We start from the raw sequence: 26,431 nt of genomic DNA, 5'->3' as shown, positions 1-26,431 counted from the left end.
CTTATAAGTTGTATTAATACTGTAATCAACAAGACAATAAGGAGTTTTATAATATTTTATCATAACAGACTTCTTGTCTGTCTGTATCACAGTAATGCCAAGCTGACAAAACTAAAACAAAATATTATAAAAATGATTAACTACAAATGACAATGATACTACACCTACTCTATAAAAGATTCTTCTCCTTAGTTCATAAAAATAATACCCTTGTAAAGTTTGTCTAATGTGAGCTGGAAAATTTTCATGAGGATTTTCTTTCCTTAATTTTCAATTAAGCAAAAATCAGACAAAACAATTCCTGACATAGAAACGATCAAAAATAAGGTTAACAAATGAATGAAAAGTGCTATAACTAGAAAAACAAGAGTGCACATGCTGAAATGTCTCGCCTTCTATACTAATCATTGATATTATGTTGATAGTCCTAAGTATAAAGCTAAGCTTTATTACAACTGTCACATAAACTTAACATTAACCAAGATAACTAAACAAAGACCAATGAACCTTGAAAAAGAGGTCCAGGTCAGATGAACCATGCCAGGCAGACAGGCACAGCTAACAATGCTTCTATACAACATATATAGTTGACACATTACTTATAGTTTAAGAAAAATAAACCAAAACACAAAAACTTAACACTGTGCAATGAACCGTGAAAATGAGGTCACGGTTAAATAAAACCTGCTCGACTGACATAAAAATCATAAAATATTTCCATACAACAAATATAGTTGACCTATGGCATATAGCATTAGATAAAAAGACCAAATCTCAAAAACTTAACTTTGACCACTGAACCATGAAAATGAGGTCAAGGTCACATGACATCTGCCCGCTAGACATGTACACTTAACAATCATTCCATACAACAAATATAGTAGACCTATTGCATATGGTATGAGAAAAACAGACCAAAACACAAAAATTTAACTATAACCACTGAACCATGAAAATGAGGTCAAGGTCAGATGACACCTGCCAGTTGGACATGTACACCTTACAGTCCTTCCTTAAACCGAATATACTAGCCCTATTGCTTATAGTATCTGAGATATGGACTTGACCACCAAAACTTAACCTTGTTCACTGATCCATGAAATGAGGTCGAGGTCAAGTGAAAACTGTCTGACAGACACGAGGACCTTGCAAGGTACGCACATATCAAATATAGTTATCCTATTACTTATAATAAGAGAGAATTCTACATTACAAAAAATTTGAACTTTTTTTTTCAAGTGGTCACTGAACCATGAAAATGAGGTCAAGGACATTGGACATGTGACTGACGGAAACTTCGTAACATGAAGCATCTATATACAAAGTATGAAGCATCCAGGTCTTCCACCTTCTAAAATATAAAGCTTTTAAGAAGTGAGCTAACGCCGCCGCCGTAGTCGCCGCCGCCGGATCACTATCCCTATGTCGAGCTTTCTGCAACAAAAGTTGCAGGCTCGACAAAAACCAATATTTCACAGTAATGCAACAGAAAATAACTATAAGATATTTTGCAATGTTACCTGCAAAAGTATGAATGTTATTTACATACTAGAATGTTCGGTTTGTGGCCTCCAATATGTTGGTGAGTCAAAGCAGCCTTTCCACAAACGAAAGCCACTTCTCCCAGTTTCTCAGCTTTTCAGACAGTCGGGTCACAAACTTGATGACTTTAACCGCATGAAAATTCTTGTGATTGATCAGAACATTCACTGGAGTGATGCCCAGCGACAGGTTCGGGAAAGCTTTTGGATAATTGGATAAAGGAACTTAATGTACATCATCCAAACGGCATCAATAAGAAATACTAACAGTTTTGTTTTTCACTCATTTTTATTGTTAATATACTTTCTTCCTTTCTTTCTTGTGTATAAGCTTCCTATCTAAGGAACACCCCATACTGGGTAATCAGGAGTATTTACAGGAGTGGGAACATAGTTTATACACAGTCCCGTATATTGAATTATAATGTTTTATTTATATTATGATATTCAGGATTTTGGATTAAAATCAATCGACCAAAACTTACCTGTATTATTACTGATCGATTTTTACACCTTATACATTATGTATCAGTATTGTTAAAACTTTTGACACTGATGAAGGCCATTTGTTGAGCCGAAATATTTGTCAACACGATTTAATAACAACATTTTCGTTTATAACATCTTATATCAGTACCGTTGTGCAAATTTTTAGACTGATATAATTTTTTCCTTATCTGCATAGTATTGTCTATTCTAGACGATACGGTACATAGTAAATTTGCTGGTTGGGCCTTTTTATAGACTTATATATATTTTTGGTTCTTCCCTCGCCGGGATTCGAACCCATGCTACTGAGACATCGTGACACCAAATCGCCTGCACTGTAGCCGTCCCGCTAGACCACACGACCACCTGGGCTATATATATTATATATATGAATGCGAAGATACCTAGTCCTTCAATAGAGCATTTGTTTCAAAATCATCAAAAAGATTTTTTTAAACAATTGGTAAAGAAAATTAAAGTAACCTAAAACTCTTTATTAAGTTAATCGTCCATGGGATACATTTTTGTGTAACTGAAAAGAATGAAATGACTTAAGTGAGGATAGGAAATATAAAATAATTCTTGCAAAAGTAAAATTTTATGTAGTTTGTTGTACCAGAGGTATTGTATTATATGTCTCTGGCTGTACATACCAATCACCAGGATCATATAAAACACTTTCAGAAACTGGCATAAACAATCCATTTTAAAGTTACATAACATAACCAACTTTTTTAAGTAGTACAAATATATATTGCAATTTTTAATATCAATACATTTAATCTATGTAAACGTGCAGCTATAACATCTTGATATAGCAATACCTTTAACTCGACATCCATAATGACATTATTGAACTTCAGAAATAATTTGATAAAGACAATTAACTTTGATTAATTCCTATTAGTTGAAATATTCTTTCTTCAATGATATACTAATTTACAACTGAGGACCTTTTAACCTAGTTTCATATATTGGCAAAATGCTAGTATAAGTGATAAAGATAATGTCATTTAATTCAAAAAGACTGCAATTGACGATTTCAATCCGATGAGTCGGCATTTAACAAGATTGACTTACATTGCGGATTAGTTTTGTCATTTACAACTTCTATCTATCATTTATGGGCAATATCTCATATGATTTTAAGGAACCACTTGGTGGTTTAATTCATATTTGAATTTTAAAGAAATCTAAAGTCACTGATACTTTTTGCTACAAACATTTTCTGTGTATCTGTGACATTTTTCAAATTCATTGAAGCAATAATGGTAAAATATATAATTAATAAATAATCGTTTCAGGGCAATGGCAAATTGTTTTTGAGGAATCAACTGACGGTTTCATTCATATGGCATAAATGTAAAACTTGCATTGCTAACCATTGTTGCTGTTTACGGTTTCTTTTTATCTTTCACCTGTCTTTTGATATTCCAAGATCGACATAAGATTTCCTCAAATATAAACAGCTAGCAGTAATTATACATGGAGTCAACAAATCGGCTGTACAATGTTGTAATGAATAAGCAGAGAAATAGAAGGGACATAAGTATACAGCTTGGTTCTATTGGTTTATCCATACATTTTTTAATGTTCTTTCATTACTTATATTAATATATTCAGAAACATTGTTTTATGGTTTTGGAAGGAGGTTGTAGATGTGTTATTAAAAAAATTCATCAATTAGTTAAATAAATAGAAACATAGGATTCAGTGCATGTGTCTGAGACCATTATACTAGTCCCAGCATGTTTAGATGAACATGTATATTTCATTTAATTTAAACCAGTATTTAACCAAGGTATCAAGTGTTGTAAATGTGTGCTGATGATAATAAGATGACAAGCAACAATAAATAGTTGCAAATAAATATAATCCTGGTACATTTAATAACTATTCCAAACGAAAAAGATCTTAATGATCAACATCCTCACATTCCGCCTGAATCTGTCTTTTAATATCCACTTCTTTATAAGCATGTTTAAATAAAACAAGTGTGCAAATGCTGAAATGTCTCGTCTGGTCATGAATCCAGAGATCATGAAAAGTCTTTATGATAAAAGTTTTACTACAAGTATCACATTAACATAACATTGTAAATTATCCATATAAATAAAGTTTTGAAATGTATACTTTAAAATCAATCCATACACCAAATATAGCTGACATAACATATTGCTTGTAGCATATGAGAACCATGACCTTCCAGTAACCACAAGAAAATGCAGTCAATTGTCAGATGAACATTGCTGGACAGACTTGTATACCTTACAATTATTGCATACACCAATAATAGTTGCCATATAGCTTAAACATTGTACTACAATAGCTATGAAGACAAATTAACTTTTGAACACTGCAAATTCAGAAATTTGTGCCTGCATTTATATTTTTAAGATTGTTAAAGAAATAGTTCAAAGGGCTAATCAAACATAGTTTGATTACACCATGGGTTGCCATTATGACAAATGTTTTACCCAGAGCAATATGGAAACATTTTAGAAACAAACAAGGTAAATATTGGCCATTCTTGTATAAATTTAAAACGCTAAAAGTATTGAAGATAAGAGCACAGAAACTGTCTCTGTGAAATGCATGGATGATTGTTAATAAAAGGTGCTTAGGATGAAGAAAAATTATGAAAATATAATAATTGTGTACGTTTCTGTCAGAACAGAATGACTTGATCTTTGATATACAGTTGAGAAGTCACATTTGACAATGGTTGTCTATAAAAGTTGATGGATATGATCACCGAGACTTTTAGTGACATGCCACATACTTTTAATTATCTGATATAAAAAAAAAAATTTTGTTTATAATATTTTCTGTGTTTTTCATATAACAGTATAGGAGTTTGAGAAAATTAAGCCAAAATAAATTATTATGTTGGGATTTTCAGAAAGGCTGCATACAAGTAATGCTATCAATATTAACAAGAGGCTCTCAAGAGGGTGAATTACTCACCTGTACTTTTTTGCTTAAATCTGCCATCAATAATTATTTGGATTCTAAAGCTTTATAAATAGGATACTGTTTTGGCTGTTTCGTTTTACCCAATTTTGTTATATTAGTAATATTATATAATTTAATGATTATTTTTTTTTAATCCCATTTATCACTTATATATTTTCTTCTAATGTAATTTTATTCGTTTTGAGCCTTACAAGAAGCTTTAAAACACCCGGTATTTACATATGATTTTTTGTTTATGAAAACATACTTGTGATGTCATCTTGTTTTTCGTTGCCATGCCAACAGAATAACATCATTTTGCAGAATTTTCATTTTATGAAATTTAAGCATGAAAACTAAATTGAAATGGACTGATTTGTTTATTTTGTAGTAGAATAGAGATAAATATATTGTATCTGAATCTTGGCCTATGTAAACTGGGGGTTTTGTTCTCGAAATTGAGAATATCTGGTAGTATAAAATAAATTGATGGTAACCCAGAACAGCCAGTTTTGTGTATTTATGCACTTGCACTAAAAGTAGATATACTGTGATTATACTGGTTGACAATAATAGGTTGTCATATTAAAATTTTCCTTTTGCATATATATTAATGAGTGGCTTAATAATACAATTTAAAAATAAAGAAGCAAAAAATTAAATTTACCCCTATGTTCAATTTAAGCCATTGTGGCTATGTTTCATGATGAAGGAAACAAAATACAAAATTTATACTAGACACTCTGAAACTCATTCAGCCTGAGTTTTGCTGAAATTGATTCAGAAGTTTCTAAGGAGCATATTTTTAAAATAAGCAAGCTAAATGAACAATTGTGAAAAATGGTCTTTAAGGGGCAATAACTCCTTAATGAGTCAATTGACAATTTTGTTCATAAAGAAAACTTATTTGCAAATCTTTCTTCGACATACTCAACTAAAAACTGTATCCTGGAACTGCCATATATAATTAACAAGACAAAAAGGAGTTTTTTATTATTTTATTATAACAGACTTCTTGTCTGTCTGTATCACAGTAATGCCAAGCTGACAAAACTAAAACAAAATATTATAAAAATGATTAACTACAAATGACAATGATACTACATCTACTCTATAAAAGATTCTTCTCCTTAGTTCATTAAAATAATACCCTTGTGACGTTTGTCTACTGTAAGCTGGAAAATTTGCATGAGGATTTTCTTTCCTTAATTTTCAATTTAGCAAAAATCAGACAAAATATTTCCTGACATAGAAATGATCAAAATTAAGGTTAACAAATGAATGAAAAATGCTATAACTAGAAAAAAAAACAAATAATGCCTTCCTTTTTTCTTTCTTCACACTAAATCTGTTATAGTTTTAATTTTATCATTAGTGTACCTTAATATCTAAGAGTAGAAACATAGATTTATTTGAATACACAATGTAAGTGATAACAGCTGTAGAAAGCTAAATGTAAACACAAATTTATGGGTTTTTTGTGTTAAAGATTTGAAAAAAAAATTTAAAAATTGCCTTAAATAAATTCTGATTATTTGACACTAAGAAACTAAAGAGCTCCACATCCTTCATGAATGAATACTAAATGCTACATGGCACTTGCATGCTGGTACATTTTGGCAGCATAAAAATATGGATACAAAAATATACAATATTAATAAAACATAACAACATAGAACCATAACTTTTACACACAAATTTCTACCATGATGACTTTTCTAACCTTTTCTGAAAGTTTTTGTCAACTACTATCATGTCAATGAAAACCTGATATTATAGACATGTATTTTTCTAAATTAAATTTGTCTCTATACCAATTTTTCATGAATACACTAATGATTAGCTAGGTGTATGACTATCCTAAATTTTACATCAAAACAACTTTTACCAGATTATTTTGTCTAGTCATTTTTGGGTAGCCAAATTGGAATATTCAACTTTGGCCTTTAATTTTCAAAAATATACTGTAAGACAATATCCAAGTTGGTTCCCCTTCTTAAAAATTAATATATTTTTTGTACCATTTTTTTCTGCAAAATATTGTAAAAAGAATAAATTGGATTGGAAGTTGCACAAAAACAAATGACAACAATTTGCAAGGTCTTTGAATTTGAATTTGATAAAAATTCTACTTTAATATCACAAATTAGATTCTTCCTAAAAATCACTTTTTTACCAAAACAAATTTAAATCTGTTCAGGATGAAGGGATAGAATCTTTTTCTTTAATTTGCATTTTTCAGCTTCCTTATCAATTTATAATGAGAGAAGTCATTGTTGATTAAGATTAAATTCATAGTTTTGTATACTACAGTAAATGTGCTTAGATATATGCATGATCAAATTTCTCTATTCCTAATGTGTCTCAAGTTTTTGGGAGATAAAAAAAATATCAACATAAATACAACCAAATGGAGGTTTGACGGTGAAAGAAAAACATATCTGAAATGTGTATTGTATAATAATGTGAATATACATCAGTTATTAGAGATGAAACGTTTTAAATTAGAAAAAAATTAAATCCTTTACCACTTTTAGAGAATCTGAATCATTTACCATCATGACACATGATATTTTAAAATATTTTTTCTTTAAAAAAAGAAATATAACAACAATATACCATCAACATTAACTTTGAGTCTTGACACAATTGAATGTTAAAATCCATTATTTCAGTTTGATTCCATCTACTTAAGCAAAGATTCTGATGCCATCTGTAACATTTTAAGATGTCTACATGTTTTATCGTTTGGATGCTGACTGATATAGTTCTTTAGTTTCTGAATCAGACTGTACAATACACCTCTCATGTGCTCCTGTGTGATCTTATTTGTCAAATCTAAATTCATCACAGCTTCTTCTAAATATCTGTAATAAAATAAAATATAAGAATATGCATTATTCTGGTAAGAACAAAAAATTGGAATTGGCTTAAATTTCTGTAATGAAATTTTTTGGAGTTATTGAAGTCTTCTATGAAAAGAAAAGTGGGTTTTATTGGGCAACATATTTTATCCTGTTTTGTAGGTAAAAACAAAGGAGTATGAACATCTGACAATAATTTGTGAACCTGACCTATGTATATCCTTAAGCCACAATTACTAAAATACAACCAAATCATCATGAGTGTTGACTTATTTATTCTTAAATTTTACAAAGAATTGTTGAAATCAAAATTAAAATGGAACTCCATAGTAGATCCTTGTGGGGGATGGGTAACACAATTTTTTTTATGGGAGGTTCCTTTTTCTAAAAATTTTGCAAGAAATATAAATCGAGTGAACACTTTGATTTTATATTATGGGTGGTTGGTGTCAAAAAGAAGGGCCTCCCATGAATTTACAGAATCAGTAGAATTTGGGATTTTTTTTTCATGGAATACAAAATACCCTTGTACATTTTAATAATTTTAAGTGTAAATCATATGAATACTAATGAAAATACCCACTGCTGGAATTTTAAATGCTGCTATAAATTAAATCGTTAATATAATAAATAAATCAAATTGATACTTACTTGTGTTTAAGTTCTGTATTTTGACCTATATCAGCAGACAGCTGTTGAATGAGGGATAACAATACTGGCTGTTCTAGGGGACATGGCGTTTGGTTGAATATCTGAGCAGGATTCACTGTCTCGCATACAAATACTACAAGTTCTAGATTAGCAGCTGACAAAGCCTACAAAATAAAGAGTACACAGTTTTATGTTTAAAATGAAATAATGGTTATTTTTTTTTTAAATTATAAGGTAAGAAATAAATTATAAATTGTACAATTCAATTTCAGAGATCAGAAATTTATGAACTCTTTTAGTTGTAAATATTTACGCCACTTTAAATTTTCCAACTCCGAGGGGTTTCAAAGTTAAAAAGCAGTGATGATTTTAATAAAATATCTTCCCATATATAAGATTAAGCAAAATAATCCTCCCAGTATCAAAGGTTACATTTCACTATAAATGGAAACCAAAATTAAAACTATTCAAGCTTTAAAAGTGACAAAGAGATGCAACTAGTCTGAAAATTTTAATTAAATGTTCAGAAATTACATTATTTAATGCAACTTTTTTGATGATTTCAAAGAAAGCTATAAACCTTTTACTAAAGACAAATATCAACTTCTGATATTTGCCTTAAGAATGACAAAATGAAAAATAATGTAAAACACAAAATTTAATTAGTTAATTGAAGAAACATAGAGAGAAAATACGTTCCTTATCTGGCCATTCTAGAAATTCCATGTTTAACATTGTTCATACAAGTTTTTGATTTATAATATAATAATTGTAGCCTTTGATTGAGGTCAATACAATGTTATATCAACTTAAAGAAGCGTATTGACCTTGAACTTTCTCCTCAGTCCATATGTTTCTCTTAGGTGAATATAATCTCGTACTAACCTCATACAAAGGCTACAATTGTATATCATAGATACCTAAGGCAGTGAAATATTGTGCAACAGGAAACCACAATGGATCATTATTTCATGCAAATATCAAACTGAGTTTTAACCAACTTGCATATATTGTGAGTGAATAATACTATACAAAGAGTAACAAATGTTTTCCCTATACCTGTTGGAATGCAGCATTTAGTTGTCCCTGTCTGAGTAACTGCATGATATGTGTTCTGGCTTGTTGTGGATCAGGACTGGTAGGGATAGGAGTTGCTGCCCCTGATCTCATGGCATCAAGTACATTACTACTAATAGTAGCACCTTGTTCTTGGACAGCAGTATTTACTTCATCTTTAACAGCTTGCCTTACAGCTCGGATCAAAGTTTCCTGCAGACTAATGAAAAGTATCTAGTATTTTAGTATGTTATGATAAAATTATAGCTGTTCCATTTCAAAATCTAACAAGGGAAGGTGCTTTCAAAAGAGTAACCACCTAAAAGCTATTATGGAGACATGAATAAAATTTGTTAACATCAATCCCTTATTTTTAAATTAAAATATGTTTCACCTTGTTATTGCAGAAAAAAGTAGGACAATCAGAATCGAATAGGGATCATTTGAAGAACACTTCCACACACCATTTCTACAAATTTTTATCCAAATTTGCCTTATGGAGATGAAAAACAATTATAACAGACACATACTATTTATACTAGGTAACAGTCCCAACCGCCCAGGCTAGTAAAATTTCTTCTGTTTTTGTTGTCATCTTTGGATACTGAATTCATTTTATTGCTTAATCAACTTTAAAGACCCTATTTTCTATTTTACCTGATGTTAACCTTTAAAGCAAATTCATTTACATCTAACATACCTGAGGAAAGAATTCTGCATTTCACTTTGTACTTGAGACTGGATACTTGCTGTGACTTGTGCTTTCATTGATTCAGCAGAAGTCTGGAAGGAATCAGCTAATTTCCTCATCTGAGCTACAATAGGATCTCGTGCCTCAGTATGTTTCTGTTTAATTACGTCCAAATGAGTTTCCAACGTTCTGATATCTAAAATACAAATGCTTTTATAAACAACCTTAAGATGATAAATAAAACTACAATGAAATGAAATAAAAGACGGCACAGGTTACAATTAAGGAGAAATCTATGAAAAATAAGATTTCCTTCAGAGTAAGCATATTTCACTGAGAAAAGTGTGACACAAATATTTGATAGACAAACAGGCAGACAAGGTGCATGCAATTCATACCCCATTCTTAGTGAGGGTTTATAATATAAATTGTTTGTTTATTATGTGCATATAATAAATATTCTTCATTAATAGTATAACCCTCATGCATCAGCAACCTAAATAAGTCAAGGTTTTTTCAGTCATATCTCTGTTAAAATCCTTTTTTTTTCAATGGCCTAACTGGATAATGTTTGAATTCTCAAGTAAATTCACAAATCGCGAAAAAAAATATTGTACGTTAACCTTGATATTAAAAATTAGTTAAGATGTAGAAGTATATAAAAAATTTCAAGACGATAAATTTTTGAACAAATTCTTTTCTCAATAAAAGATAAAGGTGCTATTACAACAACCAAGTACAGAAATTTTATCTTATTATATCAATACCCATTCTATATTCAACCACCCATATAAATTTACCCGCATGTGCCTGCACTGAACTAAAGCAAGATTATACTAAAACTTCACTTACATTCTTTTGTTCCCTTGGTGAATGCTTCGTTGACTTGTTGGAACATATTTTGTGTGGCCCTATCAAAGTTAGGTATAACAATATTCTGGAATGCTTCTCTATATGCTGCCTGTATTGGAGTCTGTAAAGCATTGCCTGCAGCTAGTCCTATGGCTTCTGTTGTTTGCTGAAAATTATAAAAGCTAAAATGAAATCCTTTCCATGGTCAATCATATCATTTGAAGCAAAACACTGTGTGTTTTATGTTACATATTAAATCACTGTGATCTAATTATTTTACAATATTTTAGTAGGACAACAATGATGGTATGATAGGATAGATATGGGTAACTCTATTTATATAAGCCTTGGTTAATGACAGGAGAGAACATATAAGAAATCTTATATATTATATTTTCTTTGTGTTTTTTCTGCATCAGGGATGATTCCAGGTGTTTACAAATGGGTCCCTTGAATATCAAATTGGGAATTTTTTATGCATACAATATAAGACGAAATAATATATCATTTTCCTGTAAAAACGGAAAATGAATATTAAGTTAATTTCTTCTGTACACTGATTGGAGAAATTATTGGATTCAGACCAGGGAAGTTGTAATACATGAATATCATTGCATATGATGCACTATCATCTTAACTTTGGTAAACGAGGCCTATTACAAAAAACATATATACAACAAGTACCAGCTAACATCAACCTATGGCAGGCCGTTTAGCTATTTATTCAAATTTCAAATTATCTCATAATATATACGATATCTCGTATAATATATAAGAATTATTTAAGATATCTTATAGTATATGAAATATCTTATAAATATGTTTTGTATAAGATATCTTATATAGTTCATTGGATATCATATTAAGAAAATTATATGAGATATCTTATAAACTGCATGTATAAGACATCTCATAAATTATTTCAGATATCTCGTGAACTATATAAGATATCTTATAAACTTTATAAGATATCTTTCAAACTATACTGAGCCAAAAAAGTTTAGCAATATTTTTTTTTTCTTCATTTTTTTTGGTTGTTTCTGGAAAAAAAATAATTAAGCATCATTGATATAATCCTTAGTTTTACCTGTAATTTAAAATCCTGGTGATTGATTTCGCTCCATTTAAGCTTTTCAAGTGTAATTGGTGTTTTACATTCTGTACCTGTACTTTTAAAACGATATTAAAAATTTCTTTTTGACTAACGTTCAGAAACCCACCATTGGTAAGAAAAACACACACACCTTTGAAAAAAATGCATGGAGTGTCAACCAGGCCTCCCCGAAAATGACCGTCAGAAAGCTCTTTGAATGGTTGATGCCGGATTGAGTGTTGCTGACATCGTGGCACAATTTAATGTGCATAAGGCAACAGTTTAGAGACTAACAAACAGATATCGACAAATTGCAAATGCACAGGATAGGATGATATCTCTTAGACCCAAAAAACATATCGTCCAGGGAGGAGCGCTGCCTTCGCTTTACGTCAACACGTGACAAGTTTTTTCCGGTCACAAGAGTAAAGCATTGACTAAGGGCAGCTGCTGGTGTGCCTGCCAATCCTTCATTGGTGCACTAAGGACATGGCTGAGAAATTGATTTTGAATAACACTATAAATTTGAGAATGGAAATGGGGAATGTGTCAAAGAGACAACAACCCGCCCAAATAAAAAACAACAGCAGAGGGTCACCAACAGGTCTTCAATGTAGCGAGAAATTCCCGCACCCGGAGGCGTCCTTCAGCTGGCCCCTAAACAAATATATACTAGTCCAGTGATAATGAACGCCATACTAATTTCCAAATTGTACACAAGAAACTAAAATTAAAATAATACAAGACTAACAAAGGCCAGAGGCTCCTGACTTGGGACAGGCGCAAAAATGCGGCGGGGTTAAACATGTTTGTGAGATCCTCATTTCCGCATTTTGACCCTCCCGCGCTCCATACAAAGAAAATCCTAATGAATGTGAGTGATAAACATTTGTGTTGCTTCTGACATGTCATAATTCCATTTTGTTATTATTAAAATTATATGTTGTTATGATTTTGTTATAAATTAAAATTTCACATTTTTGTTGCTAAACTTTTTTGGCTCAGTATATATCAAATATCTGATGAACTACTATATAAGATATCTTATAAAGTTTATGAGATATCTTGAAGTTAGATTAAATAGTAAAACGGCTTGCCATATTAACCAGTGAAAAAAATTTAAATGTATTTCAAATAGAACTGGCCAATTGTTGAATTAAGAAAAGCAATTACAAAAGTATATATATATATATATATATATGCTTAATTGATAAGTTATTTAAAGCAATTGAACCAGTGAACTTTAAAATTATTTCATCATTTTCATGTCTTTTGAAACAGTTCCATAAGGCCAGAATTTTTTAATTTGTTGGGTTACGGATCCGCCGATCCGATTTTGCCGATTTCCAGAATAAAAATAAAATTCACTTTTCATGCCTTTTTATTCCCGCCGACCGTAACAAATGCATTATCCCTAAAAAATAATTAAAATACTCGTTTTTTTTATGAAATGAAATGCATTAATCACTATTAAAATTGATAACACTTTCTGTAGTGAAAAAAATAAAACTTCCATTTTACGTTTCTAAAAATAGACAAATCAATTATAACTGACCTTGAAATGTGGTTTGCGCAAATAATTTTGCGAAACGAAACCTGTGTTTAAAACCAATTACAAAATCAATTCGTTTACCGTATTTGTCATCAGTCCGTAAGATGCATCATCTGATAGAAATAGACTTGTCCAAATGTGGACAGGTAGAAGACGTCAAGTTAAAGTACTAAATATTAACAAATCATTTGAAATTTTTTGCTTCATAGATCATAAAAAAATATCGTCCATTTGGTCAAAAAAAAAAAAAACGGGAATGCATGACAACAGATTAATCCGATATTCTCGTTTTTCCAGTGGACGAGTCCATTACGTTTGTTGACATGTGTGTTGAAACTTATTTTCGTACGACGTTTTTACATTTTTTCTTCTTTATCAGTTTTCGTGCTTGAAGATCGTAATTCATCAAGCCCACCAAGTTATCGGGAATTGATTAAGAGCTACGCGAATCTGTTTTTCATGTTTGTGAAATGACGATATCCAAGCAGTCCCCGTCCACTTTTTGTTTACGGGAAATTATTAGAATGTCATGCGATGTTTATGACAGCTGATTTCATCGAACTAAAATCTAAGAAATGATGACAAAATAGCATATTTTTTTTCTTTTTTTTGCCGACCGACCGACCCGACTTTTTCATTGGTAAAATCCGTAAACCAACAAATTAAAAAACCCTGGCCTAATGATGACATCGTATTTCAGGGGGGAGGGGGGGGGGGTCTCATTTCATGAATGGTCTATCATCAACATTATTTTCAAAAACGCTCAAACTTTTGTCTTTTGCGGAACATAACCGGCTCTGCTAGGCAATCTGCTTTTACCATTCAAATTCATTCATCAATGTAATATAAAATTTGCTCTTTGCCGAGGTCTGTTTTGACACCCATATTGACAAAAAGCATATTTCTGATCAACCTGCTGAGCGATCTACTTTTACGAGACCACATACTCTCATAACATTTTAACTTCAATTGAATCCGGCCGCTAAAATTGTTTACCTCATGTTGACATAATTAAATCGTTGTTAATAAAATGCGATCATAGTCAGCATTTTTATCCGGATTTTACTATGTTTTGACGACAAACTATGAAAAATTATAGTTGCCATAATCGGTGACGGAAACTTTTCCGGAAATACCGATTTTTGTTTTAATTTCCTGAATTGGGAATTTATATTGACAAACATTTTTTTGGGGCCGCTGGCCGATTTAAGGGCCGTTAAGCGGCCCTAAACTATATAGTGGAATCATCCCTGTGCATCATGCTAAAAAAAATCAACGGCTTGTTTTCCTCTGCCTGGTTGTTTTGTCATGGTGTTGTCAGTTTGTCTTTAACCAAACAGATTAAATATCAATTTGGTATTTCTGCATCTGTTGTATCTCAAAAACTAAAGCAGTAAATCCCATTTTATTTCATAGTTTATTTTAGTATTTTTGCAAGCACTATTCACATATAAATATTAAAATTGTATGTACACTTGGACTTATGCCCATCTCACATTCACCAAAATTCTGCCTGTGCAAGTAATTTCATGTTATGTTTAATGTTACCATGGTTACACTAAATCTAAAATGAACTGATCAGTTGCTAGAAAATATATAAAACAAGAATGTGTCCATAGTATATGGATGCCCCACTCACTATCATTTTCTATGTTTAGTGGACCTTGAAATTGAGGTCAAAACTCTTAATTGGCATTCAAATTAGAAAGATCATATCATAGGGAAGCTTGGTACTATAAAGGTTTAAGTAGATTGGACTTCAACTTCATCAAAAACTACCTTGAGTGATATTATTTTTTAACCTGAAGCAGGACAGACAGACAAACAAACAGACAAAAAATATCATGACCATAAATGGTTAACTACCTTGACCAAAAACTTTAACTTGAAGCGGGACAGACTGACCAACAGACCAACGAATGATCGCACAGAACAAAATACATAATGCCAATAAATTGTTAACTACCTTGACCAAAAACTTTAACTTGAAGCGGGACAGACTGACCAACAGACCAACGAATGATCGCACAGAACAAAATACATAATGCCAATAAATTGTTAACTACCTTGACCAAAATCTTTCACCTGAAGCTGGACAAATGGATGAACGAACAAACAAACTGATGGACTTGCAGACAGACTCACAGACTGAAAAACATAATGCCCATAAATGGGGCATAAAAAAATTTGAGGTGTTTACTCATTAAAACTGTTTTTTTATAGATTAACAGAGAAGTGTACATATTTAACAATCTTTCAACATACCTTAGATCTAATCATTTTACCGATGTTATCTTTCAGTAATGAATCAGTGGCTGTTAATTTCTGTGCCAATTCTTGATGCAGCTGTTCTTTAACAGGTTCTAAAGATCTTGTTACAGCTGAAAAGTAAGAATAATCATTACCACATTTAACCATTTCCTTACAATATTAATAAGACAACACCTTCTTTAACATAAATATAACTTTTCAGATTTCACCCAAATGTATATATTCCAGATATTTTTAACATCTCTGTCATTTTCCTGATTTCCAAACAATTTTCTTATGTCTGTGTTATTTAGATGTGCAGAGATCTTGTTGATGTCCTTTTTAATGATTTTTTTCACTTTCATCTGCATGTAATTTCTGTGTTCTGCTTTTAGCCGGTTTTTGTATTTTGTGAATAATGTTGGATAAGGAAGAATTTTGTGTAATTTTGTAATTTTGTAAATCAATGACCCTAGACATGAAGGCTTACAGAATCATTTATATAGATATAAATTAAAAACAGGGCCTTGGGAACAACATATAAGTTTGTTTTTGCTTAAAAAACTGGAACTTGGTGAAAATTGAATCAGTTCTGAATTTATTTTGTTAATAGCAATTCTCTATAACCACCAACTAAGTTGTGGCATGCATAGTCCCAGATTTTCTTGAAATTTTTTTTTTTTGGTAGCTATTGATAACCATTCAAGAAATATGTTGCCATAAAAATTTATATGTCCTGGTTGCAATTGGCATGGTAACAGGTCCAATTGGATCTTGACTAAGAAATGCACATTTTGACGTAGAAAAAAATGACAAATTTTAAGCAGATATTAAGCACACATTTCACCACCCAGGTAAAAGTGTTAAAAATTTTAATGGTTGTTTTTTCAATTTTTTTTTCATGTGTACCAAATTCCATAGATTTAGGAAAACTTGTATTTCCATACATATATATTGTATTTCGCAGTTTTGCAAAAGGCTGCAGACTAGCCTTTTTAACGAAATTGTTCTTTGTTGAACATTAAAATCCTTGGATTCCTAATACCCATGAAAACTGGTATCCTTCAAATTAATAACAAATCCACAGTAATCTAAACCCCTCCCCATCCCCAAATAAATTCTTTTCCCGGTACCCCCCTTTTGCTGTTGTATAACTAACCTGGTAAGACTGTATTTCTCATTTCATCCCTGACCTGGTCCTCCACATTATTAGCTACAGACTTCTGTAATGTTTGTACCAGTGTGTGCTGTAATCGTTCGTGTCGCTGTTTTTCTCTCGTCTCTGACTGCTGCATGATGTGATTTATTCTCTGATCTTGTTTATGTTAATGAAATTAATGTTTATAAAAACATTTACAGGATTTTTTTGTAGTCATATATATCTATAAGAATGATGGATTTGATTGGTTGATAGCTGGTGTATTTTTAATGTATTTTCTTAAACAAGTGAATACTGTTAATATTCAACCATCACTGGGATATATGCAGTAGAATATCCTTCTTTTTTTACCCTCTCTGTATGTGGTAAATTGCAAAATTGAAAAATATCAGATGTGGATCTTCCTATGTACTGTTGCCTTTAGATTACAAATTTTAGTGCATATATATTAATTAATGAAAAACTTATAAGGATAAAGTAGCCTATGAATACTTACTGATTAACTACTGGTTAATAAAAATTGCATAATACATTACATGGAAATGTTGGGTGAGCCTATCAAGGAGAAATAAAAAAAAAAATACATTATTGCAATGGAATGAATGCTGGTGAAATGGTAAACAGAGTTTTAACAATTTTTTAGCCCACTTCATCACCATTTCATACATAAATAAACAATGTTATCACCAAAATTAACAAGTATCATAAATAGAAAAGGATACTCTCTTTTTGAGCATGCTGAGTGAACATTCTCTCCACACGAGATGTAACAATGCCCTCTAATTTGCCTAAATGTTCCTCAATGTTTGGCTGAGGTTGTTGTGACATGTGTCGGAGTTGTTCTATTTCTATCTGTTGTCTCTGTAATTCGTTCTGTTTCTCTTGCTGGTCAGCCAATTGCTCCTGCAGTCTCTCTATCACACCATTTTGAGATTCCAAGGCATTAAGGATGTTCTGTATGTTGTCTTGAAGCTGTAAAACATTTAAAAGTACACATGGTTAGACCTTTACTGGGAAAAAATGGGTCTGGGGTACTTTGAAGGAATTTTATGTTTATAATGTATTGACCATACTTTTGCAATATTATTGTGGATTAATTTATTTTTCGTGGAATGAGGAAAACTTGCATATTTGTGGATATTTAAATTCATGGTTTTGACAAATCAACAGTACATGTATGTTCTGTGTGATGTGGGTTGAAAAAAAGGACTTCAAAGATTTTCATGATTTTTTGTTCTGGAGAAACCTTATCAATTATTTTGCAATTCTTATTTCTTGTTTGTTAACCACAAACTTCAGAGCACTAATTGTATTGCTTGTGGTCTGGTATTGTGCCTTTAAGCAGACATCTTTTTTAAAAAATTCAAAATGTACTGTTTAACTGTTTTTTCTTTCAGTTGCATTAGGAATTTAGAATTGAGATAAGATTATTGTATTTGAAAATTTGCAGATATCAGTATTTGGTGTCATGGTAAAAAAAAATGTTAAAAGCTCTGTTGAAAAGTCATCAGTACACTCAATTTGCAACCATCAAATTACCAATTGATGTCTGCAATCATAAAATACAATTCAGTTACCATATTAGTTTAAAATCTAAATGATCAGATGTCTCCCAATTTTCTTTAAATTATTAATTGGGGGCTTTATCTTTGAGATTACCTAAGATTAAGCAGGTCTTCTTTTTTGTAACAATGTTTGTTTACGTTTTGTTGTTCTGACAAGCTCCCTTTTGAGCAGTAAAAGGATGATTTGTGATTGACAAGCTCTCATACACCATGCAGATAATGACTACATGCCTTTCCCAATAAATGAACAATGTGTCCATGGGACACAGATGATGCCATCAATAGCATATAACTTTATAAAGGGACATAACTCAGAAACAGTAAAAGTGACAAAACCCAAATTCGAAATAGATACATGTTTTATGGTAATAAGCATTGTGTATCGGTTTCATAATATTTGGTTGAGGCAAACTTAAGAACAGAAACTGATGTTAGGGCAGATTGATAAGGGTAACAGGGAATAATATAGTGTGGATTCATTAATATTCGTTGGATACCACTTTTTCATGGATTTCGTGGATTCAGGGCAACCACAAATTTAAATGTTCAACAAATTGCAAATTTTTAAAAGGAATGTATCCAGACTTTGCATAAACAACAAAATTAAATATCCTTGTGCATGAAAGTTTTTTCCTAAAACCACAAAAATTGGTACCCATAGAAATAAACAAATCCACAGTAGCTTGAGAAAATGTTTATGTACTATTTCCCTGACATCTTATACAATGATCCCTTGTCTCTCTGACAATTTTTATCTTACCTGAGACAAAGCCTTTCTATCAACCGTTTCTCTGACAATCTCTCTGACTTCCTGGATTCTAACTGGTACTTCTCTGTAAAAGAGTACAGCTAGGACATTTTTGAAATGTTTAACTTTCTCAAACAATTTTTTTAAAGATTACATAAGATTTCATGTATTAAATTTTGTAATTAGAAATATGTGTACTCTAGATCTCTTTAATGGAACTTAAAATTATCAAACATAATAACCACTGTACCATATTTTGAAATTTATCATCAGAATTTTGCATGTTTTCAAACTGTGATTAGCAATCTTGGTTTAGTCAAGAGTTTTTACTATCAGTTTCAATACAAACAGCACATATATGTATTTTTTCCCTTCCATTTAAATAGCAGTTGTTTACAAGAATTGATTGATTGGTTATTGCCTTATGCTGCATGCACACAAAAAGGCTATATTGCAGCAATTGTTTACAAGGAAGAATGTTATGTAGTAATCCAGTCTGCACCAAAAACGTTTTCTACTACTAGTGTGAAGACCAATATTCTGACATTTTTCTTATTGGTCTTAACAAAGTTTTGCCAAAACTTACAAGTTCGAATGAAATTTTACTAGTCTGGGGCATTTGGACTAGTGGCTAACTGTGCAGACTGGTAATCATACTTACTTAATTATTATTTGAGGCTTGACTTTCTCTGCCACTGGTGCTTCTTTAGGACTACAAAAAACAATGGTTTAAATATCATTCTAATATGACTTTCTTTGATAGGCTCTGTCTAATTCCAATAAAATATGTTGTCACAATTGAAAGTGCAACTACAGTTAAATTTTGAACAATGCTAGAGATTAAAATGGGCATTTGTGTTGATTTTGCTTGCTAGAAAATTAAATAAAATCATTCTAAAAGTAACTTTACATGTATCCCTTCATTTTGATCAGTAAACTGATGATTTATTATAACAATTTCGATTCATCAAATCAAAATGGCTGCCTCTTTAGCATGTTATTATAAGTAACAAGCATGCAATAATGTTCAAAATTTCAAACTTTTCCTAATTAAAAAAAAATTGAAATAATTCTATCATGCTAAGCTCTTTCCTAATTTTACATGGTTAGGCACTAACACTCGGTATTAAGATATTGACAAATATAATGACCACCCTTGTTAAAATAAGCAGAGAGCATTGTATGAAAGAATTATTTCTAAAGTATCAGGCTGAACACTTTTAAAATATAGTTGCTTACTTTATTATTATTAATTCCTTAGCTCATTTCCCCCCAAGCCCTGTTGAAAATCTATGATCTATCAAGTTACATTGTCCATTAGTTGATACAGATGACATGTTGTTGATCACAAATATGCTGAATTTTACGATATTATAACAAGAGTTTGTGTGTTACATTAGAATTGACCAGTTTAAAACAAATAACATTAGGATATATATGGTGCATTGTGGTGAATCTGTTCACCTAAGACTTTTGGCTTCACTTTGGTTATCTCATAAAACCAAGAAATTCCATGCAAACTTTAATTTCATGAAATCAGATAATGTGTGATATATCAACAGCGGTGTGAACACAGAGGATTTCACTATATATATATGTTCCTTTTTTCCCAGAAGAAATATTACTTAAACACAATTTCCCTTATAAGAATTTTACCCTTCTTGTTCCGATTCTTCAGATTGTTCCTCCAGTATATGTTCTTCTATTTCTTCACTGCTGACCTCTGGTACTGGTTCCTCTTTCTCTCTACTGGTGTCATCCTCCTCTTCTTCCTCACATACCACCTCCTCTTCCTCTACTTGAACATCCTCATCACCTTCATCTTGATCCTGATAATTACTGAAAAACAACCTCTTATTTTACACTAAAATCATGAAAATGTTCTGGACATGTGTTTTTTTATGTGCAATATGTTAAGGAAAGAGTCAAATATATATTTGAATAAAGACCAATTATGAATTGATAACACAAGATTTATATACAAATTATGTATGAAACTGAACTATTTTCTTAACATATATGTTAGACTCAAATCGACGTCCGGCCACTAATTGACGTCCGTTCCTCAAATGAAACCCACTTTTAAAATTCAGATGTTTCTACTGTATTGAGGACATTGTGCCAACCCTTAAAATTGTTAAAACATACCATTGTTCATTTTCTTCCTCTTCCTGCCCCTGTTCACTGCTGACATCTGGTGGGAGGGGCCAAGCCCTGATGACTTTGTCACTTCCTTGTGTTGAATCCATGTCACTCTTTTCAGAAGACTGTTCCACAAACGGCTGAGTTCCTTCCACATCCTTGCTTTCTTCTTCATCATACGTTTCACCTAAAACTCCAGCAACTTCTTCATCATTTTCATCAAATGATTCCTTAGGACTTTTAGGTTTCTGACTTCCCTCAACAACCTCAAATCCAGTCGTGCTGGCAGTGTCCAGAGTCCTTTCATTGGTCTGACGACTACCTTGTGTATCAAAGAAATCATCCATACAAACATTGTTTAGTCTTTCTAATGATATTGGAGTGTTTTCCCCTGATTGAGCTTTAGACTTAGGTGTCTCTAGCTCGTTTTCTTCTGTAGATGACACTGGGGGTAGTGGAACTGAGCCTGGAGTTGTCTCCCCATTGACAATATGTGGAGAATATTCTTTTGAGTTAGGAGTCTGAGTGATGGTACTGCCTTCTGAAATTACAGACTGGTTCCCTTGACTACTACGAGGAGAATAAAGTTCTTCTTGTAAACCAGTAACATGAGTAAATGAACTTGTACTGGATCCCATACTGGTTCTTGTTTGTTCCACAGTGGTATCTGCTTGTGCTTTTCTGGAGTATAAAAAATGTATTAAGAATCAATTTGATTAATAACAGAAGCACTGTAAATTGCATTTAAATATTTTTTCTGTATTAAACTATAATACTTCTTTTAATTTTCTTTCAAACATATATCAACAACTCTGTTTTTTTAATATCAAGGTGTTCTTCCCATTAAATAATAATAGTTAAACTTTCTTATCTGTTCGGGGAAATGACAACAGTCAGATTTAAGAAATGTCATCCAATTCAGCAAAAATACTAGTTTAATAACTGATATTTATATATATTAGGGCAAATCATATAATCATGACATAATGATATTAAATGTACAACATAATCCATATTTAAAGGTTCGTTTTCAATCAATAGGAATCATCCTCATCTTATATGTGGCCATATTTCAGAGATACTTGTAGGTTACAATATAAAAGTATTTGGTTTATATTCAGGATACAAAGATGACCGATTGATTCATCAAAAACTCTATAAACTTGCTACTTAGTAGTTTGTTATGTAGGTTATAGAAAGTTGAATGCAAATGAGCATGAACGTTTTATTCTACATTATCATAAATATTCAATTGCATTGGTGACCTTGCGGTAGTGCTTTTGTATTTCGCTTTTCTGTTTTAACAACATTGTATGCATGCTAAGAAACTCATGTCACAATATGAATCAGAATTTTGAAAGATAAAGGAACATCTTGATAACATTTAAACAAATAGAAGTACAATGTTCCATTAAAATTTATTATAACAACATTATGGTATTACATTTACAATAATGAAATAATAAAAATAATTTACAAGACTCCAAAGTTCATGCCAGCTGTTAGAATAATGTCATCAAAGTCAAACTTTGATAATGGGGTACCATCTTTTGAGAATTTACTGCAAAATGAGTTACAAAATATATCAGACAATAATATACATGTATAGTCTAAAAATTCCAAATTTACCCTGAATTATACATTCAAGTATATATATATATCTATGTATTAAGTGTTTGATTTGATTAGTGTGTTATTTCTAAGTGACCTCAATATATTTGTGTTGGTATTCTACAAATCTAGTTAAAAGCTAGAGAACACAACTGCTAAAAAGATCTAGTGCCTTGAACACATTTCACTGAAAGGTTTGATAAGCACTGAGTACTGTAGTATTAGTCATGTGTTTTCATATATGGAAATTTTTACTTAATTTTGATGACAAAAAATAGTTAGCCCTTCACCATTTGGTCCGGGAAAACTTCATTTTGAGGTATTTGACATTAAACAGGTTCAAAGATATCATAATACTTTATTTCAACCAATAAATAATAAGGAGTTAAAACATATTTTTAAACAATAAACTCAAAGTTAAAAGTAATGACTAGCTAACAATCTAACAAAATGATAGTAGCAAGAATGAGGACTAGAATCTACACTTACCTTGGACTAGAGGTAAAGGCATCAGGAGTAAGCAGTAATGGATGAGATAGATCTTGACTATTATTGTGATTATTAGTATCCATACTCAGATCTGATAAAGCATCTTGAATACCTATAAAATTCAGAAAATTAAACATTATACACATTTCATGTAAGTATTGTAAGGTATTTTTGAAACGCTCACTAACAGTATCCTTGTTCAATGTTGTTGACTCAATTTTGTAGTAAAAGAGAGGCGAAAGATACCAGAAGGACATGTGAATGAATTTTGTGGTTGCCATTTGTTGATGTATATCAAAATTTTATTTTGTTTTTTTTTCTTACATAAATCAGGCTGTTAGTTTTCTTGTTTGAATTGTTTAAAATACGTCATTTCCAGACCTTTTATTGCTGACTAGTCACTATGCTGTATAGGTTTTTCTTTTTATTGAAAGCCATATGATGACCTATAATTGTTAACTTCTATGTCAATTGGTCTCTGGTGGAGAGTTATCTCATTGGCAATTATACAACATCTTCTTATTTTTATACTTTTATGGTAAAAACACTGTTGTAAATCACTTTACTTTTTTTTATTTTAGACATTTTCGTATAATTGGTAAACGACGTTACCGTAATTAGGTAACTGTATCTTAAACGTCGCTAAGTAGCGACGATATTATATTCATATGTAGTTTAGATAAAGATTTCATTCTATGAAGATGTTCTTCATTATTCTTTAGAATGTATGTCAAATTGGTGCCGTTAAATTAAATGTAAGGATTACACAAATTTGCACATGTATACAAGTAATGACATGAACTGATTAATACACGTATATACATAAGTAATGGTTTGAATTGATTGATACACAAAAGTAATGTTGTGAATGGGTTGGTTATGTTATCTTTACCCCAGCTTTAGTATTGTGATTAGATGAAACAAGTACTATATTATGGTGCCATTTCTCAATTCAGAAAACAGAAAATTTCAAATATCTTTGTAAACAAGCAACACATTTCAAAATTTTTACTGCATATTGTACAGAAATTTACTACCAATTCTTAGGCCATTGTAATGTGAACAAAGAGGCAAACAAGTTTTCATAAGAATTGTCTATCAAATTTAACTCTTTTAGAAGGATTATAAAAATTTGTGAGTCAAAAATGTTAACTTTGTATGTATGGAGCTTTGATAGAACTACTTAATTTCATATCCTTAGATATACTGTTTGGTAGTAAAATTCTAAATAACTTTATGAAAACATATTATTTTCAATTATTTATATCGTTATCATTTTCTAATCGTTTTGATTTTTTCTGTTTTCTAATTTTCCCACACAAAACACACTAGTTTATAGTTCATGAAGGTTAACCCGTTTTGACATATTAAAATAAAATCTGATTCAACTTGTGACAAGACTTCTATTCTCAGCAGGAATCCCACAACAATTTTCCAACATTTTAGCAGAGTTTAATTATATCCAGACTGATAAAATGTTTCTTTTTTCTTCCATTTTTATAATAGTATGCAACATTTGTATCCATAATTCTATAGGGTTTCCTTGTCAAATTAAAAACGAAAGTTATCATGGTTATCAAAGTCATCTGTCATCACAGTTTTAGTTAACCTTTTATAAATAATGTAAACCTACAACAAGTTATAAATATATCAATATATTTTTGCAAGATAGGGAGGGATTCATAAGTATTTGTGGTTAACAATTTTCATGGATTTCATGTGTTCAGATGAATCACTTATTTAAAATTATTGTTCAACACAGTATACTTTTTTCTAAAATAATTAGGGCAGACTTTGTAAAAAAACATTTTCAAAAATCATTTATTGGTTTATTTTCATTGATTTTTGGTATCTATTTGAAAAAATATCACAATTTTTGCATGAAAAAAAAATGTTTATAGATCTTTTTAAATGAAATGTATGGACAGAAAACAATTTAATAAAGCTGGATGTAATTATGTTACAAAAAACATTTTAACAGAAGAGTACAGTACATTCCGGTTATTTGCATAGCCTATTTGTCAGACGAAATTATGCAATAAAGCGGAGTATGCTTATATCCGAAATGCCAAAATACGGAGTCAAATAACATAGATAGTGCAGATCAGTAAAGGAAATCATGAAGAAAGATGAACGTCCATAATCCACTTACAACATATTGAATGATTATTTATTCTAATAAAAGTCATGCATTTTATTTCATTGTTTATTCTTTCAATAAAATTTATAAACACATTTAGTTTTTGTTTATTTATGTACCGACTTTTCCTTTACCTGAGATACGAAAATAAAATTGTTCTAAAAATAGATTTGTTTCAATGACCCGGATGTATAAATTATATTGTTACGCTTTGATTAAAACAAACTGTTGAACAATGCTACACAGTTTATAATCATTTGCTACAATAAATGTGTAATGAACTGCCTTTAATATGCAGTATTTACCGATTGCACAGTGATGTAACACTGTTACTTTAACCTCGTTAGTTTCGTATATGCAAAGCAGTTAACATTGGGGCCCTGCATGGGTTATTTGCTGGACACGAGTGTTGAAAGTGAGAAAATATAATAATTTTAAGTAACTGTTCTTTTCAAAAAATATTAAAAATGAAAGATTGACGTATGAAGTTCTTCAACCATATATAAATGCCCTGTAATATTAACATAAATGTAGATCACCCTAGCCAAATTACGAGATTGCACATGGTCGGATATGACCGATA

The 26,431-nt window shown here is 31.1% G+C and overlaps 1 protein-coding gene across 1 annotated transcript in view; it reads right to left on the bottom strand.

The window, feature by feature from the left end:
• Window positions 1-5,967: 5,967 nt before the first annotated feature.
• LOC139523587 (enhancer of mRNA-decapping protein 4-like) overlaps window positions 5,968-26,431 on the bottom strand; it is a 50,202-nt gene continuing 29,738 nt past the window's right edge. Inside the window, exons 16-28 of the mRNA XM_071317716.1 lie at window positions 23,709-23,820; window positions 21,615-22,289; window positions 21,123-21,305; window positions 20,128-20,178; window positions 19,479-19,551; window positions 17,876-18,125; window positions 17,154-17,309; window positions 16,010-16,125; window positions 11,100-11,265; window positions 10,257-10,443; window positions 9,560-9,776; window positions 8,501-8,664; window positions 5,968-7,852 (exon numbers count right to left, since the gene is read on the bottom strand). Of these exons, the coding sequence (XP_071173817.1) occupies window positions 7,672-7,852; window positions 8,501-8,664; window positions 9,560-9,776; window positions 10,257-10,443; window positions 11,100-11,265; window positions 16,010-16,125; window positions 17,154-17,309; window positions 17,876-18,125; window positions 19,479-19,551; window positions 20,128-20,178; window positions 21,123-21,305; window positions 21,615-22,289; window positions 23,709-23,820 (2,531 nt within the window). The 3' untranslated portion in view covers window positions 5,968-7,671. The remainder of the gene's footprint in view (window positions 7,853-8,500; window positions 8,665-9,559; window positions 9,777-10,256; window positions 10,444-11,099; window positions 11,266-16,009; window positions 16,126-17,153; window positions 17,310-17,875; window positions 18,126-19,478; window positions 19,552-20,127; window positions 20,179-21,122; window positions 21,306-21,614; window positions 22,290-23,708; window positions 23,821-26,431) is intronic.

Source organism: Mytilus edulis, chromosome 5 (assembly GCF_963676685.1).
Source record: "Mytilus edulis chromosome 5, xbMytEdul2.2, whole genome shotgun sequence".
Classification (NCBI taxonomy): Eukaryota; Metazoa; Mollusca; class Bivalvia; order Mytilida; family Mytilidae; genus Mytilus; species Mytilus edulis.
This window is presented reverse-complemented; position numbering and strand designations above follow the sequence as displayed.